Here is an 18,237-nt window from a genome sequence, read left to right as displayed (position 1 = left end):
TATTGTTGAGAAGATGGTCAAGAAGGTGAAAGAAATATCTTGAAATTGGTTAAACATCATATAATCTCGATCACAACATATTCCAAATTTCCAATGGTGCATGAACCCTATTTAATCATGTTTTTTATTTCTTTCAAAAGTTCATTTTTTTACTACTTATTTTCATAAAACTAAATATAAATTGCATTTAATTTGTTCTCCCTCTCATTTTCTCTATAATCAATATGGAATGAAACTTATTTCAAGAAGAAACAAAAATTCTTACTCCAAATTATTATTATGTCTTAGTTTTTTCAATAAGTGTGAAATGATTATTTATTTATTGCATATAATTTGGGAGGAAAGATTATTGCAGAAAAAATATAAGTATTTATTAAAAAACATATTCCAGTGTCCCGTGAGCATAATTCAGTTGGTAGGACAATACATTATTATATGCAGGAGCCGGTGTTCGAACCTCGGACGTCCCACTTATTCACTCCGGTTATTTTCAATATTTAAATGCTTTTAATACAAAATATTTAAATGAGTTTGACAAGAAATGGTAGACAATTGTCACACATTCCCTTTTTTTTGGTTGCATTTCTCAACAATTGTCACACATTCAAAAGACAAGAAATACTAGTATATTCCCTCAAAAAAAGAAATACTAGTATATGTTTTTTTAAAAATAAATAGATTCTTTTTTGAAAGAAAATAGATTTTGTTTCTTAAATGGCGACTTTATGCACAATTTGAAATTTTTTAAAAATATATGTGGAGACAAGATTTTATACATGACTTTGCAAAGGACGGTTTAAGACCACCGGCAGCGTTTACCACATGTCAGCTACTGATAGCTCCGAATTATGGAGGGAATGAATGCGACAGAACAACAAGTTTTGAGGCGTTGGCGCGTTCACCTACGTTCTCCACTCAACAATATATTGAAAACAGTATCATCCTTTAATCATCTGTTACTTTTCAATTTTCATTACCGACACAGCTTAATAAATAAATAAATCTGCTTTATTAACATAAATAATGGTAATTAATTGGTAAAAAAAAATTAATACGTAAATATAATATGCAGTTTCCACTTTGTGAAACGCCATATCCCCTGTCCATTGTTTACTTTGACATCCAATCCTAATCCTAAATCTAATACAGGGACATGTTGTACGAGAAACGAAAGAGGAGAAAAATAACTTGTGGCAAAAAAATTGTGTGACACGGTAGTGACTAGTGAGCATGTTGTTAACGTATGACTATCATGTATGTACGTGATTTTTAAGGAAACATGCAAATTAGAAGACGAAATAAATAATTCAACAAAAAAACACACACACGAAACGGTAACAGACTCGAGGGTTTTGTCATTTACGAGACTTTGATCTCTCCCGCGAGAAAGGAGAGTCCGGTGATATTTAGGCGTATAAGATTATTGTGAAAGGAGACTCAATTGAGAGAGAATCATTTCCAGTCATCCCCACTTGGGTGGTTCTCATGTTGTCTTAGGTTCTTAGAACGTGTTTCTCTTCTCAATGTCTCTCTCGAGTGCCAATTTAAGTGACTTGGTTTAACTTTTTTAAAAAATAAATAAAATTGTGCTTCATATTCTAATTGAAACTACTTCCTCCTTCCCAAATTGTATGTTGCTTTAAGAAAAAAAAAGTTCCAAATTATATGTCGTTTTACAATACCAATGCAACGTTAATGTTATTTTTCTTATTGTAACCTTAACGATTTATTACTCTCTCTTTTTTCAATTATTTCATTTATTAAGGACAATTTTGTAAAACAACTCATAATATCTCTTTTCCACACAATATTAATTGCATTTCTTAATATGTGTCAAATGCTCAAAACGTCATACAGTTTGAGACGGAGGGAGTATAATTTATACTACCTCCATCCCTAATTATAAGACCTTTTTGAGAATTTTTCTTGTCCCTTTTTATAAGACCCCTTTTGTTATTTCCAACTACATTAATTATTTCTTTACATGAAAGCCCCTATTTATTATAGGCTTAAATATGAAAATAGTCCCTGCAAATATCTAACATTTTGGATTTAGTCCTGTAATTTTTTATTTTTTTTGTTTTAGCCATGCAAATATAAAAAATTTGGTTATGGTCCTTGGTATTTTGTTTTAGTCCTTGTAAAATTGATTCATATTGGATTTGGTCCTTGTAATATGTAGAATATTTGATTTTAGTCCCTCAAAATGAGGACTAAAATGAATATTATAGGGACCAATTTCAATATGAAATGATTTTACAATGATTAAAACAAAATACCAAGGACCAAAACCAAATATTCTATATTTGTAGGGACTAAAACCAAAACGCCAGATATTTGCAAGGACCATTTTCATATTTAAGCCTTTATTATATATTTTTTTCTCCAATCAACAATAAATAACATGTTGAAAACATAAACCAACCATCTCTCTTAAAGGATAAAATTGTAAAAACAATAGTAATTACAAACATATTTAATACAAATATTCATTATCTTAATTCATGTTATTTTTTTAAAATGGTTTTATAATTAGGGACAAATGTAGTAGTTCTTTTATATCAACCTCAATACACAAGTTGGAACTTGTGTATTCAATATTGTAAAGTTTAATCATTTATATTTTCAATACAATATTTATTTCTTATTTCCTTTTTTAAATTTTTAACATGTCCACTTAAACACAAGTTAACATGACTCTTTTAGGTGACACTCAAAATCAATTATAAACATGAGAAATGATATTTGTACAATTAATTTGTGGTAATTTTTGTACAATTTTCTCTCTTACTTATATGATGGTCTTATCCTCTCTCTTCATTTTTCCCTCTCCATTGTTTTTGACCAATAAAAAAAGAGAAAAATAAAATTGTCATTAAAGTTGTCATAGAATAGATGTAGAAATAAATATTATTGTTCTCTTAACATACACCTAGTATCATTAGGTCAAAAGCTTTTCGTTACTTACAACAACACACAAAACTCTGGACAGCCTGTTCTCCACACAAATGGACACACCACAGCACAGACCACACCCAAGGGCAACTCAGTCATTCATCCACCTTGAATTTCCCACCACTACTCCATGTGAGTTAGTAGTACATCTTTTACTTTACATGTGAATGTGAATGTGAATATTGCGGACCATACTCACACCAGAAGCGCGCGTGCTTTCATTTTACAACTACTAACATTATTAGATTTGATGCCAATTACTACTACTGATTAGTTTTGCTCATACTCATTGATTTAGTTAGTTTGGTACACTGAGCATAATTACCAAAAATAGATGACGTATAAGCACACTTTATGTAATGATTATGTAACAACCGGCTTGCTTGTGTTAGGTTTAAAATGTTCAACACGCTAAACACATTAACATACGACAAGCAATCAAGACAAATGGAAAGATATAAGCTTGATTATGTACCGAAAATATAACTGATAATGAACAATTAACTATAAAAATCTACGAAAAATGGCAATTAAAAATCATTAAATGGTCAATCTTAATTGGTTTGGAACTACTAACAGTCCCTCTCCTCTCCTCTCCTCTCCCCAACCCCACTTTAATTAACAATTTTCAAACTCTCCACCCTGTAAAAAAATCAAAACTAATAACAATAAAACAAAAAAAAATCAAATAAAATACATGAAAGGAATAAAATACACATTAATTGGACCACCACCGGAAAGACCAATCGAGAAATAACGCGCCAAACATAGTAGAGCAGATTAGGCACAATTTTAAGAGCGACCCACCACCATGCCTTGTCCTTTTCTCTTTTTTATGATCTTTAATTTCAATTCAACAAATACTTTCCTTTCTTTTTTTCTTCTTGAATTTAACCAGTTTTGCTAAGGTGTGCGTGATCTAGGTGGAGTCCTTGATTCAGGAGGAGGAGTATGACCCTCAGATCCTTTAGAAGGATCATCCGACGACTGTCGAAGTCCCTCATCAGTTTCCCCACGATTCATATCTTCAATCATACGTACCACATCTTGCATACTTGGTCTTTGATCAGGCACAATAGAAACACAAGCCATTGCAATTTGTAGCAACTGAACCATTTCCTCTTCAATGTTATGAAACCTCATCAATTCAGCATCAAAAACTTCTGCGGTCCATTCTTCACGAACAACGGATTGGACCCATCTTGGTAGATCAATGCCTTCTTCACCAAGTGAAGCTTGATTGGGTGCTTTGCCTGTTAATAGCTCCAAGAGTAAGACTCCAAAGCTGTATACATCAGATTTGAATGTGACTTTTCGGGTTTCTAGAACTTCAGGTGCCCGGTAGCCTGCAACACGGTTTGATGGGGATCCATTTCCGAATAATGGGTTGAGGCCGAAATCTGAAACACTGGCGTCATTGTCGGGTCCTTTGAGGAGGATGTTGGAGGATTTGATGTTGCCGTGGACTACTTTGCCTGATGCGTGGAGGCATGCTACTCCTCTTGATGCACCTAGTGCTATTCTCATCCGGTTGTCCCAATCTAGCGGCGTTCGTCCAGATCCTCTGCTACCTATATAACCACAGTAATAGTAATTTAACAGATGTGGTATTTATATAATGAAATCTTAACAAATCAATATCATGGTCTAGTGCAGATATGCTTACAATGATAATGAAATCTTAACAAATTAACATCATGTCAACTGCTAAAGTCACACAAACAATCTATTTTTGTTAACATTATCCTCTCATAGTTGTTCCATATGGCAACTGGAACTAATGCTTATTTGGCATCAAAGTGGGGTTTGACAAAGATAAATTAAAGGTGGCACCGTGACTTTGTCCAAGCAAGGTGTTTTGCAAAATTAAGGTGGCTCAATAGTATATCATATCACAATGTAATAATTTGTTCACGTCGCAAAACATAGTGTAAAAGACATGAATCAATCATGAGGTTGTATTTTAGTAGTTTGTATGTTTTTTTTCCTTTCACTTTGAGTGAACATAACGTTACAAAAGCAGAACTTCCGCTCCACTTTATTTTATCAATCAGGAAGAAAATTAGTCAATCAGACTCTACCTTTACTTTTCTTTGTTAAAGAAAAAAGGAAAAGGATAAAAAGAACAAAAACAGGTAGAAATAATGTCAGATAGACATATCATTAGGGAATGGGATGGAGAAGAAAATGCAGCAATGGCAAACAAAAAAATATATAATAAAAAAGACAACCTCACAGCTCAACTCAATCATGTAAAGTTAAGAATGTTTGGTTCAGAAGCATGTCCTACAGCATTATTATGGAGGGGAAAACACAACAGCGCATTCTACGCTACTTCACAAACTTCCCATTTACGATACACTCACTCTTCCTATTAAACTATCTTACTCATTGATTCATAAATTAATATTAATATTAATATACAATACAAGTAAGTAACATGATGCCATGCCATTACTAATACCCCTTCATCACTACACGCTTAGCACGCACATTATTTGACAAATATATAAAACAATAACCACATTATACAGTAATATTTCCATCAATTAAATTAAAATAATCTAAATTCCACTACTATCACAGCTGTAACAAGAATTTGGTCAAAATCCCAGAAACAAACAATACTAATTCCATCACAAAGGTATTTCTCCACATATGAACACAAGGAAATGTCGGAAACACAACCCCTCGAAACTATCAAAATCATATCATATTCCACTTTGCTATGTTCTACAAAGTCTACAACAATCAAATAGCATGAATAATTAATCAATTAATTACATAATTATCAGACAATTAATCAGAATGTACATATTTAGTCTATACTACAAACCAGATATAGATATATATTAGTTATTCAATGAATTTAAAAAGTGGTACCGTGAAGAAGTGCAGATAAGCTTCCGGCGGCCATGTAATCATAAACAAGCAATTTTTCATCTTTAGAGTAGTAAAAAGCTCTTAATGGAACCACATTATCATGCTTAATCTTTCCCAAAATCTCCATTTGCATCTCAAACTCTTTTTTAGTAACAACAACATCTTTCAACCTTTTAACAACCACCGTTGTTCCTTCTTCCAACACCGCTTTATACGAAGTTCCAACACTTCCCTTTCCTAATACCTCCGCAGAAGCTCTAAGCAAATCCTCCAAATCAAAACTGTATATTCCACCGTCGAAAAACACCAGTTTGTTCCTCTCCCTCTCTGCTTCGGCTGAACCGCCTGTTATATCGTCTTTTGAAGACGATGTACCGGCTTCAGCTGGAGCTGAACGTGCTGCTACTACTGGTTTTGGTGGTTTTGCTGGTGTCCGGCGACGGCGTTTTCGGAGACAGAGTAATAATAGTAATAGCAGTATTGCTAGGAAGAGAATTGAACCAACTACAATTGCGACAATGGCTCCGGTGGAAAGTTTTTTGGATTTTTTCTTTGGTTTGTCCGCCGGTGGAATGTTGTCCGGTGACGGCGCCGGCGCCGGGAAAAACGGACTACATGATGTTTTCAACGGTGGACCACAGAGATCTAAGTTTCCAGCGAATGATGCTTCGGGGAACTTCGAGAGTGTCTTTGGGATTGAACCATTGAGATTGTTATTGGAAACATCGAAACCGTTCAAATTTGCAGTGATACTTGGAAGACTACCGGAGAATGTGTTATTCTCCAAGAACAAACCACTGAGATGAGTTAAATTGTTGATGGAGAATGGAATTGAACCGGTGAAGTTGTTTGAAGAGAGATCCAACCGAGTCAAACGAGTTAAGCGAGTTAAACTCGCCGGGAACTCACCGGAGAATTTATTCTTCTGAAGATATATGCTACGAAGAAAAGTTAAATTGGAGAAATCGGTGGGGATCTCACCGGTGAGGCCGTTTGAACGGAGACTGAGGACACGGAGATTTGTGAGCCGTCCGATTGTGTTGGGTGGGAGGGGGCCGACGAGATCAACGGCGGGTAAACGGAGAGAATAAACAGATGAATTTGTAGCGTCACATTGAACACCGACCCAGTTACAAACCGAGTCCGAAGCGTTCCATTGAACCCGGTTCGAGTGTGGTGTTTGTGAAATGAAAGCAAGGAGTGCTTGCTTATCTTGAACCGGTTCCGAGTTGACTCGGAAACTAAAGAAAAGAATAAAATGAAGGAAAATGAAAATAACAAGACTTGAACTAGAAGGCATTTTAGTTGTGTGTGTTGAATTTAGGAATTAATGGTGAAATGGTTCTTCTTCCATGAGAAAAATGGAAAAAGAGTGATAGGAATTGTGTGAAAGAGAGGTTATGTAATGGAATGTGATGTAAAGAGAAGAGAAGAAAGGTACCACAAAACAGTGGTATAGTGTAGTATAGTATCACGAGGTTCATAAAAGAGAAAAACTAAATAAAGGTGATGCTACTACTCTTGATAACTGGTCCTAAGTGCTTACGTTTTTTCCATTTCTATTTTAATTTCATTCACAACGCCTTTTCAAACTTTACACGCGCTTTTCCGCTGCGTGTAGCAGGCCTTACAAAAAATAATGGGGTTTTTTGTTTTTTATAAGGAGTGAGAGGAAAAGAAAGATTATTGTTGTTGCTACTACCATGAACAGCTTGCAAGCAAGTTCCATATTCAAGTCATTTTATAGTCTTTTTTGTTTGTTTTAAGTTACATTTACATTTTTTTGAAATAACTAGTTACATTTAGATGCTACTCGGTTATGGTATTGTGAAGAGACGGCAAAATATAAAAATATAGGGACAAAGTAAAACAAAGGTGTTTGTCGTTGCTGTGTTGTACCAGTACTAGTAAGTAGGTTAGACTTAGAGAGGCACATGTAAAAGATGAGACTTTTTTTTTGAGAAATTTAAGATGAGACTTTAACCAAAGGCTAAGGTTGTAAATATGAAGTGATCTTCTTTATTTGTCAAAATAAAAGAAGTAAGCAATCTAAAGAAAGATTAACATAAAAAATAATTGCTCAAAAGAAAAACACATAAAAAATAAATAGCAGGGCATGTTTAGAAAAAACTCTAATTTTTACATTAAAAATCATGTAGTTATGTCTAGAGCTATTAAATGGACTGGCCCGCCCAACCTGTCTTGACCCGGTGGGTAAGCACATATAAATAGATTGAAGAGGGTCGGTCCACTTTATTTATAGGCTGTCAAAATTGAGCTCAGACCAGTTAGTAGTGGACTACACAGTCCGATGGGCCGACCCGACCCTTATTTCAAAATGTATTATTTCATTTTTTTTTTATAAAAAAGTGATGCTAAGAACAACAAAGCTACATATCACATTTTTTTTTTTTTTTGAGAATCACATGATTTCTTTTAGAAACATCACAAATTATTATCCATCAAATAATCACATGTTTTCATAAACTTAGTTAAGTGACATATAAAACATCTATTGAATCAATATCCATAATAGATAAATACCACAAAATACATCCATGCAAAAGAAGATAGTATTTATCATAACTCACAAAGTGCAATGTTGGAATTAGAAACAACAAGTTATGTCTTACATAACAAAATAATTACCGATCCAACAACTCAAAATAGAAGACAAAATAAATTATAAAATTGAAAATTTTTGAAGCTAAGTCTCTTGAACGCTTGGTACTGCATACAATAATATATCTTTTACTTCTAGTATATCTCTTTTCAAAGTCAACTAAAAAATTTTATAATTTTTTTAGTATTTTCAATGGGCCAGCCCGCAAGCCCGGCCCGACCCAGCCCTTGAAAAATATAGGTTCGTTGGGCTGGCCCAAAAAGATAGGTCGCTTTTTTCATGCTTTTTTACGACACGACCCGTACAAAAATAGTGGGTTGAGGGGCCAGCTCAATGTGCTCGGCTCATTTTGACAGCTCTAGTTATGTTTTTAACATACTTGACTTACATGTTTCAACATAATTTTTTTTTTTGTTTCTTAAACATTGCTCTTAAGACACTTATTAACAAGTCATTTATAAAATAAACTCGTAATAAGAGAGATGAATATAAATCCATATAAAGTAAAATTTTGCTCGCTAAAATAATAATTATTAAAATGGTATTGTAATATTGTGCTCTATCTCAAAAAAATATTATTGTAATGCTACATTTGTCTAATCTTTTTGGTACTCTCTCGATCCTAAATTATAAGTGGCCCTTTAAAAACAATTCTTCCAAATTATATATATTTTTTACGGTATCAACATGGGCGGTTCTATGGTCCGGCGTGCCCGAGCTCCGGCCCAAATTTTTTGCAATTTCTTATGTAAATTCCTGTGAATTTTTTATATAAACCCATATAAATTGTACAATTTCTTTAGATTTTTGTATTATTTGCTTGTAATTTCTTATGTAAATCCTTATAAATGTGTTGCAAAATTTTTTACCCAGACTTTACAATAATCCTGGCTCCGCCACCACTGGGTATCAATGAATATTAAAGTTTATTTTTCTATCATACCTTTACGATTTATTTCTCTTTTTTTTCAATTCTTTAAATTTATATTTCTCATTTTATTAACGAAAGATAATTTTGATTGTTCTCCATGTTTATGAAAAGTTTTCTGTTTGAAAGACATTGTTTTGTACCTATTAAGAGATTGTATATCAAGTGTGGCTGGCTACTCCTTCAACGATGATTTTTTCTCTATAAATGTTGATATATGGATCTGCCAAGCCATTAGACCCTGCTTCGAGGAGCTGCATCTCACCGTACATCTCACTCACTTGGATGAAAAATGATAAATACATACAAGCGATCTTTATCAACCGTTTTAAGAGATACTTAAACCTTGTGACAACATATCTTATTTTCTTCTATTTAATTTTTCTGATCACTTATATGCTCAATACATGATCACAATGCAACCCAACTCTTGTGTATTTTAGTCTTCGAAGTGATATCTGTGTGGATTTGCAACAATATTCACCAATTATGTTGTGTTTCCTAGAAATCGTTGTCCACCACTTTAAAGATGTCAATGTTGTGCAAGCCCTTTTGCCAAGTTGTCCAGCAATCAGCATTAATAACTTTGAGAGTTTATGGTTCTGCCGAATATTCGAAAATGCTAGTTCCTCATTCTAAAGTCAAAATGGCAGTAGTGTGTGAGATATTATTATCATCCAAGGAAGGGTTCTTTCAAATTTCAAACAATGGTAGATCAATTTGCTATTGCATGGAGTTGCATTTAAGATTCGAAATTATTACTTTCACTTAATATTATATACTTTAACTTGCTTGTATGTGTAATATTTGCATATAATTTGTTTCCTGTAACTTTGAATATTATTTAAGAGTACACATGTATCTATTCTTTATCAAATAACTCTTTTTTGTAATATTTGCATATAATTTTTTTTTTTTGTGCTTCAAAAAAAAGAAAAACTCTTTTTTGTAAACAAAATCACAAAAAATTATGTAACATTTTATTATTTTGTGAACACATTACAAATCATATAATATAATTCACAGCTTTGACATAAAATGGGAACAGTTATAATACACTAACTGTAATTTTTATTCAAATTGTTTCTCTACCTAAAGTGAAAAATGAAAATTTTTTGAGGGACTAAAAGTTGAAGAAATTTTTTAGAGGGACTAAAACGAAAAGTTGACATATTTATAGGGACCAAAAACATATTTAAACCTATTTTCAACTAAAGGGGCATTAAAATTCGTTAAAATATATATCGCTAAATTCTATATTTTGCTAACACTTAACATAACACCATCGATATTCAGGCCCGACTTAAAAAAATGAAGTTCAAATACATAAAAAAAATGCGTTTTTATTTTACAGGAGCCTATTTTACTATGAGAGCCGAGCCTTCTATTTCATACAAACGACCTTGCCGATATTTATAACAAACCTGTGCTATCTTCTCTGGTTAAAAATAATGGTTAAATATGTTTTTAGTCCCTAAAAATATACAAACTTTTCGTTTTAGTCCCTCTAACGTTTTCCTTTGACTTTTAGTCCCCAAAAGTTTTTTATTTTCACTTTTGAACTCTTTTTAAAGTAAACCTTTTGTAGAATTCATCTCATATTTAATTCATGTTTTGTTAAAAAATTCTATTTTTTTTTTTTTGTGGAGATTTTTACAATATTCTACCATTTTGCATAATTTTATTAAAAAAGTACATGAGTTGACTTCAAAATAGTGATTAATTTTTTTTTTATAAAAACTATAAATTAAAAGAAATTTTTAGAGGAATTAAAACAAATTTAATATATTTATAAGGACTAAAAACATAATTAACTTAGATATAATTGGTAAACATTGTTTTTTTTAGGGAGTGGTAGGAGTGTTCAAAACCGAACAAATCCAATAGAAAAACCGCAAATTGAACCAATCCAAATCGAAACCGCAAAAAACCCCATTTGGTTCGGATGTATTCGGATCACTTTTTTACTCAACCGCATGATTTGGTTTGGTTTGCGGTTTTCATTTTATGAACCAAACCAAACCACAACATAAGAAAAACTTTAATTAAATTATGTCACCTAGACCAATACTTATAAAAACTCAATGGAAATTTTTATAAAATGACATATTTTTTCTCTTGTTAAGTTTTTTCTTTACTTTTTATTTCAAAAATGTATTTATGTGATACTTCAACTTTTAGAGAATGATAAAATCTTAATCTTTTATGTTTCTTACATAATAGAATTACTTTGTGTCCACGTTTTTAATTTGGTTTATGTTGTTTGGTGAAAATGAAATTGTAATGTGAAATGAAATTAAAAACATTGCCGAAAACATGCTGTGTTTTACTTTTTTAACTTGATTTTAATGTTTAAAACAAAAAATTATATTGTCTAGAAAAAACCGCATTAACCGATCTAACTCAAACCGCACTGATTTAGTTTGAATTTTATTTTAAAAGTCAACCGAATCAAACTAAACCGTATATTTTTTTATCTTATGGTTCAGATGACCTCAAAACCGAACCACGAACACCCGGCCGGGTAAGATGAAAGTGAAATTGAGAGGGAGTTAGTAAGGTCAAGATGAAAGTCAAATATTAGAAAAATGGTTGAGGTGAAATTGATTCGTATACTCGTCGAGTCCAGGCTGGCTTGAAAGTGTAAGGAAAAGATATGGTTTAAGATATTTGCAGAGTCGTTTGTGGTTCATATTGTTTTTCACGACATTCATCTTCAATAATAATTCTTCACTAACACCCAAACTTGTCACTCTCATTTTCAATTTCAGATTCCCACACTCTAATTTCCCTACTCACTCATTCTTGAATATTCATAAACCCTTTTCAAACTCAAACCCCTTTTCTCGTCTAATAATCAATGGCTTCCATGCCTAGAGTTATTTTCAGAGACCATGCCATTCTTAAGCCAAACTATACCTATCTACCTCGGAGGAACCTCCTCAATAACCATTTTGGTATGTTGTAATGTTGATCTGGAATACGTGTTATGTTATTTGTTCATTCTCTTGCTGTGTCTTTTGTTTTGTTTGTTGACATGTTTTGTATTATTGTTTGTATTTTTCAGACGTGAAAGAAAATGGAAGAAACTTTGCAATTAGAAGCGAGTTGCAGGGTCCTAATCCAGTTGTTGCTGCTGCTGCTAAACTACCCTTAGTTCATCTAAAGTCAAAAAGGTAATCTACGATTGTTAATGCTAATTTTAATCTAAGTAATTAGAGATAACCTCAGGCTCGGATTACTTTTCATCCATAAGTAATGTAACTTCTAAGAATTCAAGGTTAACTTGTCTTCCATCCATTCTTTTCTTCCTGGAATAAAGAACTTAAATGTTTGATAGCATTGTGTTCATTTTCACATTATTGATTTAAAATGAAAATCAGAAAAACAAAGGAAAATGGAATGTAAAATTCCAACTACTATATGACATTGTCTCTGTAACTTATTGTTCTGTATAAGTTAGGTACTCTGGTCAATTTTTTATATCTTTATTTTTTACTGGTGCTTGAATATCTTTATTCACATTATTTATTTGAAGTGCTAATGACTTGTTTATTGCCATGTCTAGGAATTCTCAAATATTGTGCTCAGCTTCAACAAATATATCTGGAGATGTTCCTGAAAGTGCTGGGGGCCTGAGCCAGTATGAGAAAATTATTGAAACTTTAACCACTCTTTTTCCCGTTTGGGTAAGTCTAAGGCTTTTCTTCTTCAACCTAACATCTTTCCAATTTCTTAATTGTTCAGTAGTTGAAAGCTGGCTGACTTTAACTTGTATGCGCAGGTCATCTTGGGGGCTCTCCTCGGTATTTACAAGCCAGCTGCTGTAAGAATTGTCTTTATGCTGCTAGTTACATGGTTGAGTGAAATGTTTTTACCAACTGCTAATCTGCTGTATTACTATGACTTTATTCCAGGTAACTTGGTTGGAGACAGACCTATTTACTCTTGGCTTGGGTTTCCTCATGCTGTCTATGGGTTTGACATTGACATTTGACGATTTCAGACGATGTCTGCGAAATCCGTGGACTGTAAGGGACAATTACTTGTGTTTAGAACAAATGCTTTCTGTTTGTTCCTCCTACTACTAATCATGATTTATTGTGTTTTTGCAGGTGGGTGTGGGGTTTCTTGCACAATATTTGATCAAGCCCGTGCTAGGCTTTTTCATTGCAATGGTATTTCTTTAATTTTTTTTTGGCACTTTCATGCTTTGCTATTGCGCTGCTTCAATTAAATTAGTTCTTGCAATGTGTTATGCCCTGTTATATTTTAAATTACCACATAAGATTGTTATCAAAGAAATTATATCAATGCCATTGAATTATATAGTGCTTTGTACCTGGTTGTAGGACTCACTGTAGCTAGTTATTTATTGAGGCCATTTTTGGGATATGCAGTGCTTTTTTGTGTGGGTTACTTGGTTAAAGAGACTGTTGCTTAATCTATATTGATGTCTGCCCCTTCTATTTATTTGTCCTGTTCATGTTGCTTTCTAAAAAGAAAGTGTATTTATTGTAATTAGAGACAAATATGTGTAAGACTGGTAATTTATCTCATACTACTAGTTGATGTACTGTGCTGTGGATCATAAGAACCTATATCATGCCAAATCTGCTAACATTAACTTCTGTTTCTCAGACACTAAAACTTTCGGCTCCTCTTGCAACTGGTCTTATTTTGGTCTCGTGTTGTCCCGGAGGTCAGGCATCAAATGTTGCAACATACATATCCAAGGGAAACGTTGCTCTCTCTGTTCTAATGACAACGTATGTTTAACTTGCATTTCCCTGTTTGGTTTCCTATGTATTTTGTATTTTATTTATTTTTTCTCTCGCTTATTTTGGTTGCTATTTGGTGATTTCTGTACTCAATTTTGCTATTTGCATTTTTCATGCTTGCTGTCTTTAAAAGAGGAAACAGAACAAAAACCGAAACCTGATCTCATACAAGTTGACTTTGATTGAATTGGATCAGATCGGATATAAATTAGAAACCAATTATATGGTAAAATAGTAAAACTTATAGGATGGGATTCAGTTGTCTTTTTCTTCAAAACTGACCCTATTCAATTTGCAAACACCTAAAAAGGCTTTCTTGTATATATATCTTACAAAAACATGAAGTGCCTGCAAAAGTACTTCTCTGACTGCAACTTAATTACTTAAATATCCTCTTCAAACACGCAAAGCTGATAATATGAGAACTATATGCAATTACTCGCGTGTGTCATGGTTGCAGCTGTGCCGTGTTATCCCTGGATGAAGTTATTTTAGCTTTATTATTTTTGTATTTTGTAGCAGCGATGAATTTATCTCATGTATATTAAGAGAAGTTGTTTTCAGAAATTAGGTTCTCAACATGTTATTTACCATTTTACAGGTGTTCAACTATTGGAGCTATTATTATGACTCCACTCCTAACGAAGCTTCTAGCTGGTCAACTTGTTCCTGTTGATGCTGCTGTAAGTTCTGGCTTGCCTTTTTATGCATGAAAGGGACGTGTTAAAAAATTGTTTCATTTAAATTATATGACACCGACCTCCTATTAGCAAGCTGTTAATAAAATGCATAGTTGACACTTGACAATACAATTCATCTATCTCCTAATTATGTGAAAAAGTTAATATCTGGATAGGATACTTTCTGTCACAGAAGTCCCATTATATCTTATATTTTGAGTTTTTGACTCAGAATGAAACTGTTACTCTTTCTCTTTTTCAGGGCCTGGCAATTAGCACATTTCAGGTTGTTTTAGTCCCTACAATTGTGGGAGGTAAGATATGTATCTTTCAAGTTATATGTGTTAGAGTTGGTTGGACAGGCACTTGAATTTATACTAATGTCTCCACTTGGTGGAAGGTTTGGTTCTTAATGATTAGGATGATTTTAAAAATGTTTTTGCTTTATTATCTGGCAGTTTTGGCGAATGAGTTCTTTCCCAAGTTCACTTCAAAGATAATCACGGTCACACCTTTGATTGGAGTTATTCTGACCACTCTCCTTTGTGCAAGCCCAGTAAGTTGAACAAGTTATAGTATATGAAGTTCACCACCCTTGTAGCCAACAGTTTACTTCGGTATAATTACCACTTGTCATTCTTGCTTTGCATGGAAATTGACATGTATTGACTTTTCAGATCGGGCAAGTCGCGGAAGTGTTAAAAACTCAAGGAGCACAATTGATATTGCCAGTCCTTGCTTTACATGCTGCTGCATTTGCTATTGGTTATTGGATGTCAAGAATATCATTTGGTGAATCCACATCACGCACAATATCTATCGAGTGTGGGATGCAGGTAAACCCCCTCTCCATTCTACAAATATTTGGTTGTTGTTGGGTACATTTTTCACATCTTAAAAATCTAGCAATCACCTATTTTAGGATGTATGTTTTTTTAGGCTTTTAGGATGTATGTTGATTATATATACATATGGAGTTGGCATCTTAGCATAAAAATATACATTCATTCATAACTATAACTAATGTGAAATGAACGACTCGTGAAAAATTCTGTTTGTTTTGCAAATTTAATCATGTGGAAGCAGCCACCATACTTTTTAAATATAAAGACACGTAAAGAACAATTTTAACTTGTAGATGTTGACGAGTCTTCAATTTTTCTAATATACAACAAGATAGTGATTATAATCTCGAGTATTTTGCTCAATGATAATGATATTATTATATCATTTTTACATTGCTACAAATTTTCTATAAATATTTATTGTATAAAATTTTGCCCCCGCAAGTCAACATTTCTCGATCCGTCACTGTGTGGAAGTGTTTGGACATACCAAGAAAACCCACCTCTAGCTTTTCTTGTTGTTTGCCTACCGCCAAATTGCAGAAGATTGACATCAAAGCATGTATACAGCTGATTTCCAGATCAATAGATTAATAATTTAAGATGACATTGAACTAAATTTCTGGGGAAGGGGTGATCAGCAACAGTAATATATACACGTTTATACAATCAAATAATGCTCAGTTCATATTAATTGTAAGTGCTTTAGGCTTGATTGTTTAATCTGACATTTTTTGTTTTGTTTGCAGAGCTCTGCACTTGGATTCTTGCTTGCTCAGAAGCACTTTACCAACCCCCTTGTAGCTGTTCCTTCTGCTGTCAGTGTTGTCTGCATGGCGGTAAGATAGGACATTTTTTCCTTTTCTCAGTCCCTGGTTTCTTTCATTTCTTGCAAGAGAATGTTAGATTTTATCAATGATTATTACTTATTACTGCCGTCATGCAGCTTGGCGGGAGTGCTCTAGCTGTGTATTGGAGGAATAGTCCGATTCCCGCTGATGACAAAGACGACTTCAAGGAATGAAAACCATGACATATCTTCTATCCACTGCATGCCCTATGAATTATTTTCCGCTCATTGTTTAGAAGACATTAATTTATGCATTAGTTGATAAGAAAGTTTTGTTTTATGAATTCATGTAGCCTTGCAATGTCAGAGTTTTGTAGAATTTAGGATAAGCTTGCAACAATTTAAACCAGTGTGAAGAGTGGCAACAAATAATATGCCCATGTAGCAACAAAAAGGGACAACCTATAGCTACTGAGCTCTTGCCATGGTAGGGTCCAATGAACGGTCGAATCCATTGTGGTTCTATTATAATTATTAGTCTTGTCTTGCATTGTGGTTCAACCACTTCAACTAGTGATATTCAGTTACAACAATTGTGTCAAGAAGACTCTATCAATGTATCAACTAATTCCTTCTTAGTAACTATGAAGTTATATTATATTATTATCTGAAGTTCTTGAAGCCCCACAATTTATCCATATGCCATAAGCTTAGAGAACGAGGTTAAGATTTGTTAGATTACTCTAATATATATAACCTCGGGTAATATAAGCTTAAGATTTGTTAAAACTACACTCCATTATTTTCTTTGTTCCACACATTTCAGCGCTTTATGCAAGAATACTTCAAAGATAAAGTACTAGTCTCTTTTAATTTAACCAGTGATCTCAAATTCAAAAATCAAATTCTAGAACTGCTAAATTTTGTTGAGAGCTTTCCAACTATTTCAATCCTACGCGAGCATGATTGTTTCATCTCTAATTACGCAGATACTTGATTTGTGCAACAACAAAAAATTGAATTGAATTCATATACACCGTATGTTTAAAAGTGGAAAAGGTTCTACAGAACTATTTAACGAGTATACACCGTTCGTTTAAAACAGTGTTGTACTTATTAATGCCTTTGTTGCATCGCCAACGAACAACTCTTGCACATTTTGTTCTCCCTCAACCGAAGACAATTCTTACTAAGCTCAACCTATTATTAACAAAATGACACTAATCAATTAGGCATAGTTTTTTTGGTGTAAGCCAATTAGTCATAGATATCTTGTTCAAAACACAAGTTGTACTTAAGTAAATAATACTCAAACATACTTGAGTGGTTGAATTGCATTGGAAATCTACATTGTAAATAAGTCATATGTATTAATATAATGCATGTTTCCGATGCAACTCATGTCTTAGTGTCTCTAAGTCTCACGTATTAATACAATACATATTCTCGATGCAACTTATATCTCATTGTCTCTGAGTCACACATATCAATACAATGTAGATTTCCGATGCAACTCATGTCTTGATGCACCTCTGTGACACATTAATTACAGTGGAGGCTCTCGATGCAATGTATGTCTCAATGCACCTCAGTCACACATATTAGTTACAATTGAGATTCTTGCGCTGTAATTAGTATGTGTGACTGAGAGACACTGTGACATGCATTTCATCGGAAACCTACATTGCAAATTAATTTGTGTAACTAAGAGTTGTCGAGACATGCGTTGCATTGGAAACCTGCAATGTAATT

The 18,237-nt window shown here is 33.3% G+C and overlaps 2 protein-coding genes across 2 annotated transcripts; one reads left to right on the top strand and one right to left on the bottom strand.

The window, feature by feature from the left end:
* Positions 1–3,448: 3,448 nt before the first annotated feature.
* LOC11445437 (probable inactive receptor kinase At2g26730) lies at positions 3,449–7,374 on the bottom strand. Its single transcript, XM_003609156.4, has 2 exons — positions 5,839–7,374; positions 3,449–4,526 (listed from the first exon to the last, which is right to left on the bottom strand). The coding sequence occupies exons 1-2, from the start codon at positions 7,136–7,138 to the stop codon at positions 3,859–3,861; spliced, it is 1,968 nt and encodes a 655-aa protein (XP_003609204.1). The 5' UTR covers positions 7,139–7,374; the 3' UTR covers positions 3,449–3,858.
* Positions 7,375–12,080: 4,706 nt separating this feature from the next.
* LOC11438128 (sodium/pyruvate cotransporter BASS2, chloroplastic) lies at positions 12,081–17,157 on the top strand. The gene is made up of 13 exons (XM_003609154.3): positions 12,081–12,346; positions 12,457–12,565; positions 12,958–13,078; positions 13,174–13,215; positions 13,307–13,420; positions 13,505–13,567; positions 14,031–14,158; positions 14,772–14,853; positions 15,113–15,164; positions 15,309–15,406; positions 15,528–15,686; positions 16,445–16,534; positions 16,642–17,157. The coding sequence occupies exons 1-13, from the start codon at positions 12,250–12,252 to the stop codon at positions 16,717–16,719; spliced, it is 1,233 nt and encodes a 410-aa protein (XP_003609202.1). The 5' UTR covers positions 12,081–12,249; the 3' UTR covers positions 16,720–17,157.
* Positions 17,158–18,237: the final 1,080 nt, after the last annotated feature.

Source organism: Medicago truncatula, chromosome 4 (assembly GCF_003473485.1).
Source record: "Medicago truncatula cultivar Jemalong A17 chromosome 4, MtrunA17r5.0-ANR, whole genome shotgun sequence".
Lineage (NCBI taxonomy): Eukaryota > Viridiplantae > Streptophyta > Magnoliopsida > Fabales > Fabaceae > Medicago > Medicago truncatula.
Note: the sequence above shows the minus strand (reverse complement) of the source record. Positions and strands in the feature narration are given on the sequence as shown.

Bases quoted from the DNA above. Each gene is read 5' to 3' on its own strand.
- LOC11438128 (XM_003609154.3), top strand. From the start codon at position 12,250: ATGGCTTCCATGCCTAGAGTTATTTTCAGAGACCATGCCATTCTTAAG. The intron at 12,566-12,957 runs GTAATCTACGAT...TGCCATGTCTAG, and splicing joins GTTCATCTAAAGTCAAAAAG to GAATTCTCAAATATTGTGCT. The intron at 15,687-16,444 runs GTAAACCCCCTC...TTTTGTTTGCAG, and splicing joins CTATCGAGTGTGGGATGCAG to AGCTCTGCACTTGGATTCTT.
- LOC11445437 (XM_003609156.4), bottom strand. From the start codon at position 7,138: ATGCCTTCTAGTTCAAGTCTTGTTATTTTCATTTTCCTTCATTTTATT. The intron at 4,527-5,838 runs GTACCACTTTTT...GTGGTTATATAG, and splicing joins CTTATCTGCACTTCTTCACG to GTAGCAGAGGATCTGGACGA.